The sequence below is a fragment of the Lagenorhynchus albirostris genome, chromosome 3 (genome assembly GCF_949774975.1).
Source record: "Lagenorhynchus albirostris chromosome 3, mLagAlb1.1, whole genome shotgun sequence".
Classification (NCBI taxonomy): Eukaryota; Metazoa; Chordata; class Mammalia; order Artiodactyla; family Delphinidae; genus Lagenorhynchus; species Lagenorhynchus albirostris.
In genome coordinates, this window is record NC_083097.1 from 104358078 (window position 1) to 104371969 (window position 13892).

The following is a 13892-nucleotide window of genomic DNA, read 5'->3' on the forward strand; positions in this document are numbered from 1 at the left end:
ATCCATGCTTGTTTGGGGCACCTATGTCAGAGCACCGGAGATTTCATTTTGCTCTACATTGCTGTATTATTTAAGTTGGGTTTGAGAGTTCTGTTGCTATTGTGGGAGAATATATTCACTTTATTCCAGGAATGGAATAAAAACTGAACGTGTGGCTGAGTGGAATGAGAATATAGACTTGGTATAGAATATAGTCTATGGTGTTTGAAAATGAAAAAATATACAGATAAAATTTTTAACTCTGAACACTCACTTCTAGTCGAGCAGTATCTGTTAATAATTAAATAATTATTATTTTGTTTTTCAGTACATATTTGTCTCCTTACTCTCCAGAGATTCAACTTACAAACTACTGAAGTCTGTGTGTGGACACTTAGAAGTGAGTACAACCTCTCTGAGCCTCAACTGCTGTCTCTCTTCTGTATTTCTTATGGTTTTGTAGTTGATCTGGTTCTTTCATTTTGTAAAACTAATTTTGTTTCGATAATTTCAGAATACAAGTACCGGCAACAGTCCCAATCCATCTTCTCTCGAAAACAGCTTCCAGGCAGACCGCCCTTCATCTCTGCCTCTGGTGAGTTGCCTACATAACTATCTAAATGCAAAAGAAAGTGAGTAGGTCCCACAATCACACTTCTCCTTACACCATGACCAGGGTGCGGGAGGAAATTAGGACCACAGTATTGGAGGCAAAGTTGAAGAAACAGGGCATTTCTGTCCTGAAGAAGAGGGGACCATAGGAGGTCATCAACTTTTTCAGGTAATTAAAGAGTCATCCTGGAAAAGAAAAGAAACATGATAGTGCGCTGTTTTAGCCAGTTACTGGTCCATGGAGGTATTCAGCAAATCTTGCTCTGTTTGTCTGTCAGCGTTGTTTTAGAGAGGTTCACCAGTCTATTTAGGTAGGGCATGATTCATCCCACAAGTCGTTGAATGCCTTCTATGTTCAAGGCACCATGCTAGTGTACCCATAAGGACACCAGGAAATATCAAAACTAGTTCTTGCCTTCAAAGTCTTTACAGCTTAGTAGAGAAGCTGAGGGATACCCAGAAATAACTGTAAAAGAAGAAAGCTGTAATGCCCAAGAGGTAGAGATTCTTTGATTCCCTTAGACTTTCTGACTACAGAGTAAATCTCGAACGGGAAGTAGCTCCCCCGATTTGTACAAGATTTATACCTGTGATGGTATCATGCAAGCCCAAGAGAGTCCTAGCCGTGTTGTTCAAATGGTTGTTCCCAAATTGATAATCGTTAAATGTTTTAATTCCTTTGGTGAAGCAGTATGAGCCCAGAGTTTCAACATCTACAATTTTTTTTTTTAACTTTATTTATTTTTGGCCGCGTTGGGTCTTCGTCGCTGCGCACAGGCCTTGTCTAGTTGCGGTGAGCGGGGGCTACTCTTCGTTGCGGTGCGTGGGCTCCTCATTGTGGTGGCTTCTCTTGTTGCGGAGCACGGGCTCTAGGCGCGCAGGCTTCAGTAGTTGTGGTGCACGGGCTTAGTTGCTCCGTGGCATGTGGGATCTTCCCGGACCAGGGCTCGAACCCGTGTCCCCCGCATTGGCAGGTGGATTCCTAACCACTGTGCCACCAGGGAAGCCCTACAAATCTTTTTTTTTTTGAGAGCTGTTAAAAAGTATAGGGATTGAAAACGTGTTCACACAAAAACTTAAACCAGAATGTTCATAGCTGCATTATACATCATAGCCAAAAAGTGGAAGCAACCCTGATAGCCATCAGCTGATAAATGGATAAATGTAATATATCCATACAGGGAAATATTATTTGACCATAAAAATGAAGAACTACTGATACATAATACAACATGGACGAACCTTGAACACATTATGCTTAGTGGAGGAAGGCAGACGCAAAAGGCCACATGTTGCATGATTCCATGTATATGAAATGTCCAGAACAGACAAATCCATATGGGCAGAAAATGCATTCGTGGCTGCCAAGGGACGGGATTGGGAGTGAATGCTAACGGGCAAAGGGCTTCTTTCTGGGGGGAGATGGACGTATTGTGAAATAAGACAGTGGTGATGGTTGTACGACAATGTAATTATTCTAAAACCCACTACATTTGTATACTTAAACTGGTGAGTTTTATCTCAATTTTTTGAAAAAAAAATCTACCTTAAAAAATAGTGAGAAACAGTACAAAATAGAATGAAACACTTATGATTTGGAATCCCTCAAACATGGTTTCGAATCTGGGTTCCACCCAGCTGAGCTATGCCATGGGGCAAGCTCTTTAACTGCTCTGACTCAGCTTCCTCACCCAGTAAAATGCCAGGCTCCTGACGTGGCTGTGGAGATCAGGCGCAGTCATATGTGTTTGGAGCTTTGCATACTGCCTGATCTGTAGTAGGTGTTCAATTAATTATTAAATTGAGGAGACTTGAATTTTAAAATTTTCCTTCCCCTATAAATTCTTGCATGACATTGAAATGACTATTGAAATGATCAAAAGACAGCTAGTTGAAGGTGAAAGGTTGGTAATTTGCTTACAAGATATGTCTCCTCTTCTTCATTTGGCAGCTAAATAAATTGTGAAAAGCTCGCCGAATTGTGCCTTCACCGCGACATTTTAGTGACGCGTCTTGTCTCTTCATTTCCTAAGCACTTTGGGGAACAAGTGGGATACACAGTAAAAACATCCTGCTTTTTCCCCGACTCCTCACTCCTCTCTCACCCTTTTGTCATTTAGAAGTAATGTTACTGACCCTGTTTTGATTTGTTCGAGGGAAGAAAAAAGCTAAAACTTTCCTTCCGGTGTCTAATTTGCTAAAGCCATTTTCCCTTTTCTATTTCCAATATCTTTTTAAAACTATAATTTGAGAAAACCTTTCTCTGCATTTAGAACATGCATCTAGAACTTTCTAGCTACTTATTTGCCTTGTGTATGTCTCTTTTGGTCATGTTTTCTCATTACAAAATGCTAATGAGACTTCTCTAGCTTTACCCTAGAAGCTTTTCAAACAACAGCATCCCAGTTTTTTTCCTAGACATTGGTTATTTCAAACGAGTTGGCCACTGTTTGTTAACAGAATTCTAACTGCCCAAAAAAATCAGTAACCAGATACTCCGTGATCTGTTGAGGAAACCCAGTAGTATGGGGTAATCCTTCCTTCTTTTCCATTTTTTATAGGTCAGGCCTAAGTGAAAGGCCTGGAGGTTACAAAGTTCTGTCTGTTGAATAAAGGAAAATGGGCCTCTCTCTTCATTTCATTATTTCCCCTCAGGATTTCAACGACGAATTCTCAGATCTGGATGGAGTGGTACGGCAAAGAAGGCAAGACATGGAAGGATACAGCAGTTCTGGATCCCAGACTCCTGAATCTGAGAACTCTCGAGGTCTGGGAGATTTCTGTATCTTTACTGAAATTTAATTCTCCACAAAACATCCTTAGCTCAACCAAAAGCCAAAAACAACCAAAAAACAACACACCTTCTGAGCTAACAATTAGGAAGGGACTCTAAACAAAGGGTAGTTTGAAAGTTCAAGGAAAAGGAGTTGCCTATGTGGTAGTACGCATTCTCTTTGGGAATTCCCTGGCGGTCCAATGGTTAGGGCTCCTCACTGCCGAGGACCCAGGTTCAGTCCCTGGTCGTTGATCTAAAATCCCACAAGCCACATGGTGTGACAAAAAAGAAAAAAAAAAAAGTCTCTTAAATAGACATAATATTGGAGTGGTTGAAAGGCAGAAACATGCAGTATTTTCTTACCTCTTCTTTAGTAATATTATTAATTATTATAGCTGAATCGTCCCCATGAGTCAGTGGGATAAGAACAGACTGCCCTTCTATCATTTTATTTTTTATTTGCTTGAACATTGGATTTCATCCCCAAACCACTCAACCAGCTCGTAAGAAGATCCATTTATATTCTTTGGCGATTATGCATATTAAGGGATTGAGTTGCTTTGTGGTTGATCCTATGTGTTCAAACGCCCTGGGGAGAAAGCTTACCCAGCCCCGTTTCATCTTGGTAGATTTCCATGTGACAGAATCCCAGACAGTTCTGAATGTCTCCAAGGGAGAAGCAAAACCAACTCGGGCAGATGCCCTTGTGAACAGACTGCCTGAAGGAAAAGCCAAGAGTCTCCCTGGGCATGGTGAGGAATGGATTATTTGGGGGGCGGGGGTGGGCATCTGCCTGTAATTTTTAAAGGGCCCTCATGTTTCACTTTATGACTGCCTTTGCTATGCCCTCCCCCTCCCTTCCTGCTGTAGGTCTCGGCATGTTAATTCATTTATTCACTCAACAAACTGTACCCAGTTTCATGCTTTACTGTGGGGCATACAAAGGTGAACAGCCTTCGTGGAAGACCTTTCATTATTCTGAATACTTTGAGGTTGTGATTCAAAAATTACCAGTAAAACTCACGTTATTTTATTATTATTTACTGATGATTATAATAACTGCTTACCAGTTGTACTGGTAGGAGATCAAGGATGGGGTCTGTATTGTTCACCAGTCACTCCATCGCAATGCTTGGCACAGAGAAGGCTCTCAATAGGTATGTATTGAATGCAACATGTGGGAAGGAATTGTAACTACTGGTTAAAATGAGAAGCAAAGGCTTTGGTTAGTATTTCCTCTGATTTTTATTACCTGGAAATAATTCTGTCTCTCAAGTACTTCTTCCCTATAGGGATACTGCTGCACGAAGGAGATGTGTTATCATTTTTAAACAGAAGCTTTCTGTTTTCCACCCAACAGGTCAGTCAGAAACCATTGGAATCATACCCAGAGTAAAGTCTCAGAAATGTCCGACTCTCCACCATATTCTTATATTCTATGCAATTGTGTAAGTAAGTGTATTTATTATGAATGACTTAATGATTCATTTCACTACAGGAGTAATGTCATCACGTTACCAAGAGCCATTGTGAATCTCAGTTGCCTCTAATATGACCCAAATCTTTTAGGGGGAAATTTTTGTCTCCTACTTCAATACCTTTTTTCTTAAACTTAGGTTCTTAAACTTAGGTTCTTAAACTTAAACTTAGGTCATATTCATCCCCTTCTTATTTAAATAAATAGTGGGAAGGAAGGAAGGAAAAGCAAAATATGCCAAATCCAGCAGAAGACTAAGTTCTAAGTAGATACTCTTAGTTAGGAAATGGTTTCCTGGATTATGCAGCATCTTCGTTCATGTTTATTTTTCCATCTATCCCGTGTCCTCTGGATAGAGACCAGAACAACTTGAAAATGTCATCCCCTTTATTGAAAACTTAGGCATTGACTTTTTTAAGTTCCCTCTCAGCTTCTAGCCTGTAACTAGCCTGTAGCTTCTAGCCAGTTGTTCTTCTGAAAATAACCTGACCCAGTTCTAGGCTGTTCCTCAGAACCAAGGAGGATCTGCAGTTTGGTTTCCAGATAAAGCAGAGAATGTGAGTCACAAGACTGGACACTCGCTGGCCAGGGCCTTCGACAGTACCTGGTGGGAGAAATGAGCACCAGCTCGGGAATCTACATTGGCTGGCCTTGAGCGAGACTACTGAAATGCCATTATTTGTAAATTGAGGAAATAGAGAATTTTCAATATCCTTCTAGTTCTAAAGTTTAGTGCAAGCATCAGTCTGTTGAGAAAAGACTTTTGAAGTCTCTGTAGCCAAGTTATTTTGGAAAATACCTTGCCTCAAATGTACAGTGTTGCCTCTGAGGTTACTGTTTTATGAACATCAATCAGGTCCTGGCCACTAACCTATTGGGAATTTCTCTTTTATCCCTTTCCAGTGTCTGTGCACTAATCATCTCGACCTTCTACATGAGATACAGAATTAATTCTCTGGAGGAGCGGCTGGGGTCACTAACCTCCATTGTGGACACCCATCAGACTGAGTAAGACACTTCCCTCCAGTGCTGTCTTCTGCTTGCTGTTCACATTAGTATAATGTTTGACCTGAGCTTGGCATCCTTCTTAGCAAGCATTAATTGAGGATACATTCTGTTTGAGACATTTTGTTAAGTGTATATATGGAAAGAAATGACCTGACTCTTCATGTTCTTGAGTTGCTATAGTGTTGCCAGTGATAAGGCAAGAAACAAGCCTAATTTTACATTATCTTGTTCTCTTATCCTAAGACTCAGTTGTGACCTTGGCCCATTTATTAAGATAGTCAAGTTTATCTTCGTACAATGGCAATGAGTCAAAAGACATTCATAGAAAAGAAGCAATTCAAGTAACTCAGCACATTTCATCATATATAACTCTTTATATGAACTCACTTATTTACAAAACTCTTGACCACTATAAAGATCCATGTGACTAGTAATTAGTTGAATGTGTCTGTGAAGATTTTCTACCACGTATTTTCTACCATGTATTTTTAACATGCCTAACCTAATTAAATCTATTGCCATAGTGGTCTTTCCTTTAAACCCATTTACACGAGGATTTTGACACATTCTCTAAAAAGTAAAATAAAGTATTCCATGTTTAGAGCATACTTTTACCTGAAGTTTTAAAAGTAGAGATATTTCTTTACAGAGTAAGTACTGTGTGCTAGAGATCTATTACAGTAGATCTTTTACACAGATACAGTTTCCTCTCATAACTTCACCATAACCTTATAAGATAGATAGCTATTATTCCCATTTTACAGATGAAGAAACTGAGACTCAGAGAAATAATTTTAACAGAATCAGGTTTCAGGTCTATATGACTACAAAAACCTAGTCACCAGTGGTTGCTTACAAGGAACAGTGGAGTAGTGAGTCAGGATATTTTCAGTGTGTATCAGAATCATCTGGATGGCTTGTTACAACAGATTGCAGGGCCCGTTCTCCAAATTTCTGGTGCTGGCCTGGGGTCTACACTTTGAGATCTATTATGCTATACAATTCTAGGACCTTTCTTTACAGTCTTAACAGTCACCTAAAAGTCTTGTTCTATGGCTTATGCAATGCTGGTACACAGATTATTTCTGAACCATAAATATACATTTGAAACAGTAATAAGTCTAATGAATGGTTTGGGATAAATTCATACCCTGCCCTTACTCTCTCACGTGTTGTTCAAGATGTTAATAATACACTTAAAGCTAGGAGGTAGCTCTACATTATTGCAAACTATTAGTTCACTACCATATAAGGGGTTGATTTTATTAGGAAAATGTACCTCATGTCCTGTTATCATTTAATTAACGATGACAATGAGGGGGAAATTCCACTAATGGAAAGCAAATCAATACTTATTCTACTATTTAAATAATCAATCCAGGAGGAGATGCAATTTGAAAAACAACCATTTAAAGGGAAAATCACAAAGATCACATATTATATGAGGTCAGGGAATACCCATGACGGGAAGGTCTGGATTGTCAGAATTCCGTGTGGATAAATCAGTACTCTGGGTCTCAGATACCTCGTTTAGAAATCAGAAGGTTTAGATTCAGTTTCCTTTTTCGGATCTAAGATTTTGATACTATGGATCAAGGACAAAGAAAAAACTGTTTCAGAACTACTCAGTGAAAAACATCTGATTGCTTTCTTAATATTTAGATAATCATCGATAAGTTACCAAGTACCTATGTCTCAAAAATGGATCCTATGTAAAATAAAGTAGACCAGTCAATGCCATCTAAAAACTTCACATCTAAAATTAAATTACAACCAAGAAATGGAAAGGAGATACAAACCATGGTTCTTAACCTTAACATGAAAATCTAATCAATGGTTTTAGAGCAGCTCTCTGGGAAAATGTACACACATCTCTAAATTTCCTACAGTTTTAGCTGGTATAGGACCCCAGTGGACCTCAGAGTAAGAGCCCATGCCTTTAACAGTCAAGTGGTAAATAGTGAATACATCGGTTATATTACTAGACAAGGGCAATTATGTTTGTACCGCAGGTCTCAAAGAAGGAACTGCAAAAGTCACACATCAACAGAAGTTTGATTAAAGACATTCCTAAACATGAAAGTTCTAGTGTAAATGGTTGCTTCTCCTATAAACAGTACATACGTGACTGAGAAGAGCAGTAAGCCTTGCAAATGCGTGCAGTTGTGGGCAGAGAGAGGGTATCGGGAGTTAGTAAAAGTAGTCTAAGAAACTGTGTGCTTGAGAATAATTGCCTGATTTGTGTTTGGAAGCTGAGGCGCAATGTAGCCACTTAAACAAAAATAGCTTAAGAGATTTCCAGCTAAGCTTTGAAGACTTAGTCCCCTAAACATCTAGTCTGAAGTTGAGGATTACTGCAGGGCCTTTCTGATGTGAACAAGGTAAATGCACACTGTCTTCTATTATAACCTAGTTTTCTGGTCAGATAAATTTAAAATGTGTTCATTCCACTTCTTTCTTTGCCATCCCTGCCCACAGTAATTCTTCTCTGTGTTCTTACAGACAGACAGCACCATCCAGCTCGGGGTCACACGTACAGTTAAATGTGGAGGTCCTGTGCCGAGAGCTTACAGCCAACATAATGAGACTAGAAAAGGTGACAGGTCTCTTTCCTGGGTTGGGGGCGTCGCAGTAGTGCCTGTCCACTGCCACAGGGCAGGGGTTACACACGCGTGGCTGTGCAACAGGCCACCTAAATGACCATATGCAGCCAGGGGATTTTCCACTGAGAAATAGGTTCCAACCCCATCTTCCTTGTTGGTTGACCTTGTGGTTTTCCCACTTGGTTAGAAATCATTCTCTGTGCCATAGGGCCCAATGGTAAGTGTCGGCTGACACAGGGCTCGGGGAGGGGCACGGTCAGGAGTGCCCGCAACCAGCGAGGGCAGCCCCCAGCTCCACCCACGTTAGTTGTCGCCATACAGAAAATATTTGCATTCAGTCTCTCTATGATACATGCCATTGTTCCCATCTGACAAAAGAAGTCAAGTTTCAAGTGAACTTGCTCCGGGAGACACACCCAGAGAGCTGGCAGGACTGGAATGTGAACCAGGTCTGACTTCAAAGTTGTGCTTCGAAGCCCTCTGCTTTTACTGCTCCTCAGAATCCAACCTTAGGCCTGGGGGATAAGCCCACTGAGTAGGGAGGTGAACAGGAGAAGGTAGGCACCCAGAAATATCCCCAGAGTTAAACCTAGTTAACATTTCTTATTTCTCCTTTCAGCATGTCTGTCCCTGTCTCATGCTTTATTTTGACCCTTATCCTTAAAGGAAAGGTTTAGAGTGAGTTGTTCAATTCAAATTGCTGCCACAAATGCCAAGTATTTGGTGGCTTTCCACAATGGTGCAGTTATGCTCACTTGGGAAGAAACATGAAATACAAATGAGTCAAATTATGCTTGTCTTGCAATACTAAATGGTATCTAGCATTTAACCACTGAAGTATGGAGAGCGAAGGAGTCTGCATACTTCTGTTCTAAACCAAGGCATGACAGATAATTCCCACTGAATCACTGGATCGGTGGGCAAGCTTGGAAATTTTCTTTTAAATCCACAATTAAGCTAGAGACGGTATGGGATAGCAAAGAGAACCGTTTTCCCTTCTAAAATGTCAGTTGCTAAGAATTGAAGATAAAATTGTTTGGATGAAATGCTTAGAGATGTTTGGCTTCCGTGCTGACCTAGAGAACGGGATGGTAATTTCCTCTCGCGTTCACTCTGGTACACAGTGGAGTTCTTTGGACTGGAAACACACGGAACCCCGCTGCCCTCCCGTGCATTCCTTCCCACCCCCCTGCCGGGCCCGGCTGGGACACCACTTTCTGTAATGAGGGACAGGAAAACAGGAGAGCTCGTCCACAACAGGCAGACAGCTGGCCATGTCTTGTGCAGAGCCCAGCTACTTGGTTAGGAGGCCTATACTACCAACAGAAACCTGTGTCCCAAAGCAGAAGAAGGGAAGAGGGGATTTAGGGTCAAAAGGAACGTGTTGAAGTTGTCAAAAGTCATAAGTTGCACACATTGCTCATAGGAATCTTAGTATAAAAAAGCCACCAGGCCACACCCATGTGCTGTTGCTCCGTCTGCACCCCCAAGCCTAAGGGAAGCTGGTAGTAACGCAGCAGCGCATGGTCGGGGGACAGCAGCTGTGTGCTGCGGGAAAGTCAGAGCCAGGTCTCAGCTCTTTCTACTCAGTACCAGCAACTTCCTTCTACTCTCCTGCAGGGACTGGTCATGTCTCAGCCTCCTGATCTGCCCTCTTGTAACTTCCCCATTTCTGTTCATGGCATCACTGCCCTTTCCGTCGTCCTTTTCACTTGACACTGACAGATTACGCAGGACTTTGTCAACTAATTAGCTTCAAATGTCTCCTCAGTTTCTCTAAGATGGGCACCATTAGGCCATTCTGACCCCCTACTACCTCCTAGTCTAAGAGTATGAAGTCCAATCTCATTATGGTTTGTATTTGCATTTTCCTAATTACTACTGCGGTTGAGCATCTTTTCATACATATACTGGCCATATGGATTTCTTTCTGTAATATTCCTTCTGTAAATTGCCCATTTATCTCCTTTGTTTTACTTTTGGGGTTTTTGTCTTTGCAGGTGTTTTAAATATTTTGGATATCAGTCCTTTATTTCATTTCTTTCTCTACCTCCCCACTCCTGCTTTTCCATTCATCTTTGGTCCTGTGGGAAGCTAGGGAAGATATGAAGTAGGAATTTGGGGGATGAAGGCAATGCCTCTTACAGGTAAAGAAGTAAATACTTATTTTCTTAGTACTGGGAATGGCATTAATGGTGGAGCAGTGCAGAAGAAAGAGCATGAACTTTGGAGTCAGATGTCTGTTCTTTTCCCTACTCTGCCACTTACTGTGTGACTGGTCTTGTTACGTAGCATCTCTGGCCCTTAGCTTGGTGTATAAAACCTCCCTCTGTGTGTGGTGGTGTGTGGTCAAGGTGAGCACACATGATGTTCCTGGCACATACTGATTAGATCTCTAGGACATCACAGAATGTTCTTCCAAAAGAAGACCGTTCTCTTTCTTTTGTTCCACAGGGTTCCCTACTCCCTCACAGTATTGGCTCTTGAAAATCCCTTGCTCTGAATTCTTTAAAGTTCATTGACCCAACAAACATTTACCAAGCACATTTTCAATGCCCAACACTATACTGTGGTCTTAAGATCCACAGATAGGCAGGGTCCGTGGGAAATGTCATATCTAATAGGAGTGTTAAACATTATTTGTGGTGTTTGTCCGATTCAGACCATCACATGGGCTTTGTCAAACCTGGTTTCTCATTGTCTCTGAATGCATAAGGGTCACACCTGGTGTTGCCAGGTCTTCTGTTTCTCTTAGTCTCTACCAACATTTTCATCTTTGTGCCACTCTTTCAAAAAATTTTTAGCCTATCTTTTTTCATTTTAACGTGGTCTGTCAAACAGAATTCTATGCCACAATCATGCATTTATTTGCCTAATCTAAATTGAACCCATGTGTAGCTTTTTATTCAAGATAGAAGAGGTTAAGCGCAAGCATTATATAGACCATAGCAAATATGCCCTTAATATACTCCATTCTATGTAATAACAGGAGCTTTTCTCTTATTTCAAGATACAAAACAACTTACAAAAGCTACTTGAGAATGGTGACTGACCAGCCAGAAGCTTGGACCAATGCAAAACCTCGCACTTCCCTTGAAGTAGGTGCTCCCCAGGCATTCTGGTGGAGTGCTCCCTGCTGGCCAGAGGAGCAAGCAGATGGGCAGCCCCAGCCGTGCTTGCCCTTGGAGGTCTCCAGCTCAGGAAATGGGGGAAGGGGAATAATTTTGGTTCCTGTGCAATAAAATTTGACCTTGACTCTCTGAGGAAGTTTTCAGGGCTGCTGCCTGAAAAAAACAGACCCATCTCTGGAGGTCTCAGGAAGGGCCTGGCAGACTTGGACGATTGCGGTTCAGTGGGTTATCGTGACTGTGTCAGCGGTACTGACATACTCCTCCACTCCATGCCTTTTCAGTCCTACCCACCTGCCTCTTCTCTCCTGTACATCCCTCTTAACCAACCTTCAAACTAAGGGATATATCGTGTGCCAACAAACTCGATAGGATCCTTTAAAGAATTTGCCATGACTCTCCCAAAAGATAAAAAGAAACAAAAAAGCCCTAATGGACAGACTTGCTTCAAACAAGTAACATTTTAGTTTTTGGTTTTCTCCCTTCTGCTGTTATGTTCTGGTTTAAGTCACCTGTATATCATCTTAACTTCTCAGTTGAGTATTGGCAAGAGTATTGGACAAAGTGGATTAAACTATCTCATTTTATATTTTGTTCCTCTAATAACTAATAGAACTGATTCTCACCCACCCCATGTCAAGAATTTGTGAGACATGAGACTAAAGTACTAAATTAACTTATGTTGAAACCAAAACTAATCTTTAAACCAAAAAGTATGATAGTGATTTGATGCAGGATGAAAAACACTGCATTTTTAAGATTGTAGGTGGACTGTGTTTTGAAATAGGATGTCTGTAATTAATGCTGAAACCCATCTCAGCATGATGATAGCATGCTTTTCTCTTGCTGACTAAAATATTTAACTAGTGGTTTTGCTAACTTCTATTTACCATATGGGTTGGCTGGTTTTTATTCATAATTATTTAGGTACCCTAATATCTGTAATATAAAAGATATTCTGTTTATGATGCATTTTATAATCATTTCTATGAAATGTATTTTGTTTAATCAGGTAAGCTAATAAGTGAATTGGTTACATCATTTGTATTTGTTGGCCTACTGGACAAGAATTGTGCCTGGTGCACCCCTAGCTTTTAATAAATACTCATTGGTTAAAATGCCCTGCCAACGCTGTATTTTGTCAGTTTGTAAATTGTTTTAACAGAGACAATATGCTTTTTAATTGCTTCTCACCTCCTCTCTACTACTTCCAACTCACCCATACTTCTTTCCTCCCAAGTATTCACTTCCGAAAAACTGATTCAAGTTCTTGGGTTGCAATGATATAGGGGAAAGAAAAATTAACTGTGAAATCAGAAAACCAATGCTTGATTCCTGGGTCCTCATTTTATGAGTTATGTGACCGTAAGCAAAATATTTGGTCATTTTCCCCCATTTTATTGATGAGGATAAAAGTACCAGGGGAAAGTGTCATTGTGAGAATTAAATGTTACAAAGTTTCTAAAGCACATCTGCTGTGTGAGGCAAATTGTATACTCTCCTCTTAATAGGAACCATATTCATTATTTCTTAAAATGTCTGCATGTCTGACAGTCCAGTTTTATAAAAGTTCTATGTCAGTGCTCTATAGTTAAAACCCATTAGAGATTCAAGAGTGGGTCAGCTACCTCTGGAGAGAAATTCTACAACTGTGTGAAGAGCCTTTAAATGGTTCAAATTTCACTGAATTAGTAATCTTCTATCCAGGAATTTATACCAGAGCAATAAGCAGAGATCTAGTCAAGGATTTATATACAAGAATATTCTCTGAAGACTTAACAGCAAAATATTAGAGACTATTCAATAGCAGAGCACTTAAATTATGACACTATTTAGAATGGTATTGTCAAAAAATGGCATAGAAGATAGCATTAAAAAGGTAAGCATATAGAGAGGATGTGGAAAAGGGAGCCCTCCTACACTGTTGATGGGAATGTAAGTTGGTATAGCCACTATGCAAAACAGTATGAAGGTTCCTCAGAAAACTAAAGATAGAATTATGATATGATCCAGCAATCCCGCTCCTGGGCATATATCCAGACAAAATTATAATCCAAAAAGATACATGCACCCCAATGTTGATAGCAGCACTATTCACAATAGCCAAGACATGAAAACAACCTAAATGTCCATCGACAGATGAATGGATAGAGAAGACGTGGTACATATATACAATGGAATACTACTCAGCCTTAAAAAAAAAAAAAAAGAATGAAATAATGCCATTTGCAGCAACATGGATGCAACTAGAGATTATCATACTAAGTGAAGTAAGTCATAAAGAGAAAGACAAATACCATATGATATCA

The 13892-nt window shown here is 40.3% G+C and overlaps 1 protein-coding gene across 6 annotated transcripts in view; it reads left to right on the top strand.

The window, feature by feature from the left end:
• GRAMD2B (GRAM domain containing 2B) overlaps window positions 1-12704 on the top strand; it is a 67963-nt gene extending 55259 nt beyond the window's left edge. For 3 of the 6 annotated variants that reach the window (XM_060143491.1, XM_060143493.1, XM_060143494.1), the window contains 7 exons: window positions 308-379; window positions 494-574; window positions 3247-3358; window positions 3997-4119; window positions 4728-4815; window positions 5748-5852; window positions 11466-12704. In XM_060143491.1, coding sequence (XP_059999474.1) covers window positions 308-379; window positions 494-574; window positions 3247-3358; window positions 3997-4119; window positions 4728-4815; window positions 5748-5852; window positions 11466-11697 — 813 coding nt within the window. In that variant the 3' untranslated portion in view covers window positions 11698-12704. Of the gene's footprint in view, window positions 1-307; window positions 380-493; window positions 575-3246; window positions 3359-3996; window positions 4120-4727; window positions 4820-5747; window positions 5853-8354; window positions 8449-11465 lie in introns of those variants that run through there. The other 3 variants (XM_060143492.1, XM_060143495.1, XR_009539557.1) reach the window with 2 other exon arrangements.
• Window positions 12705-13892: the final 1188 nt, after the last annotated feature.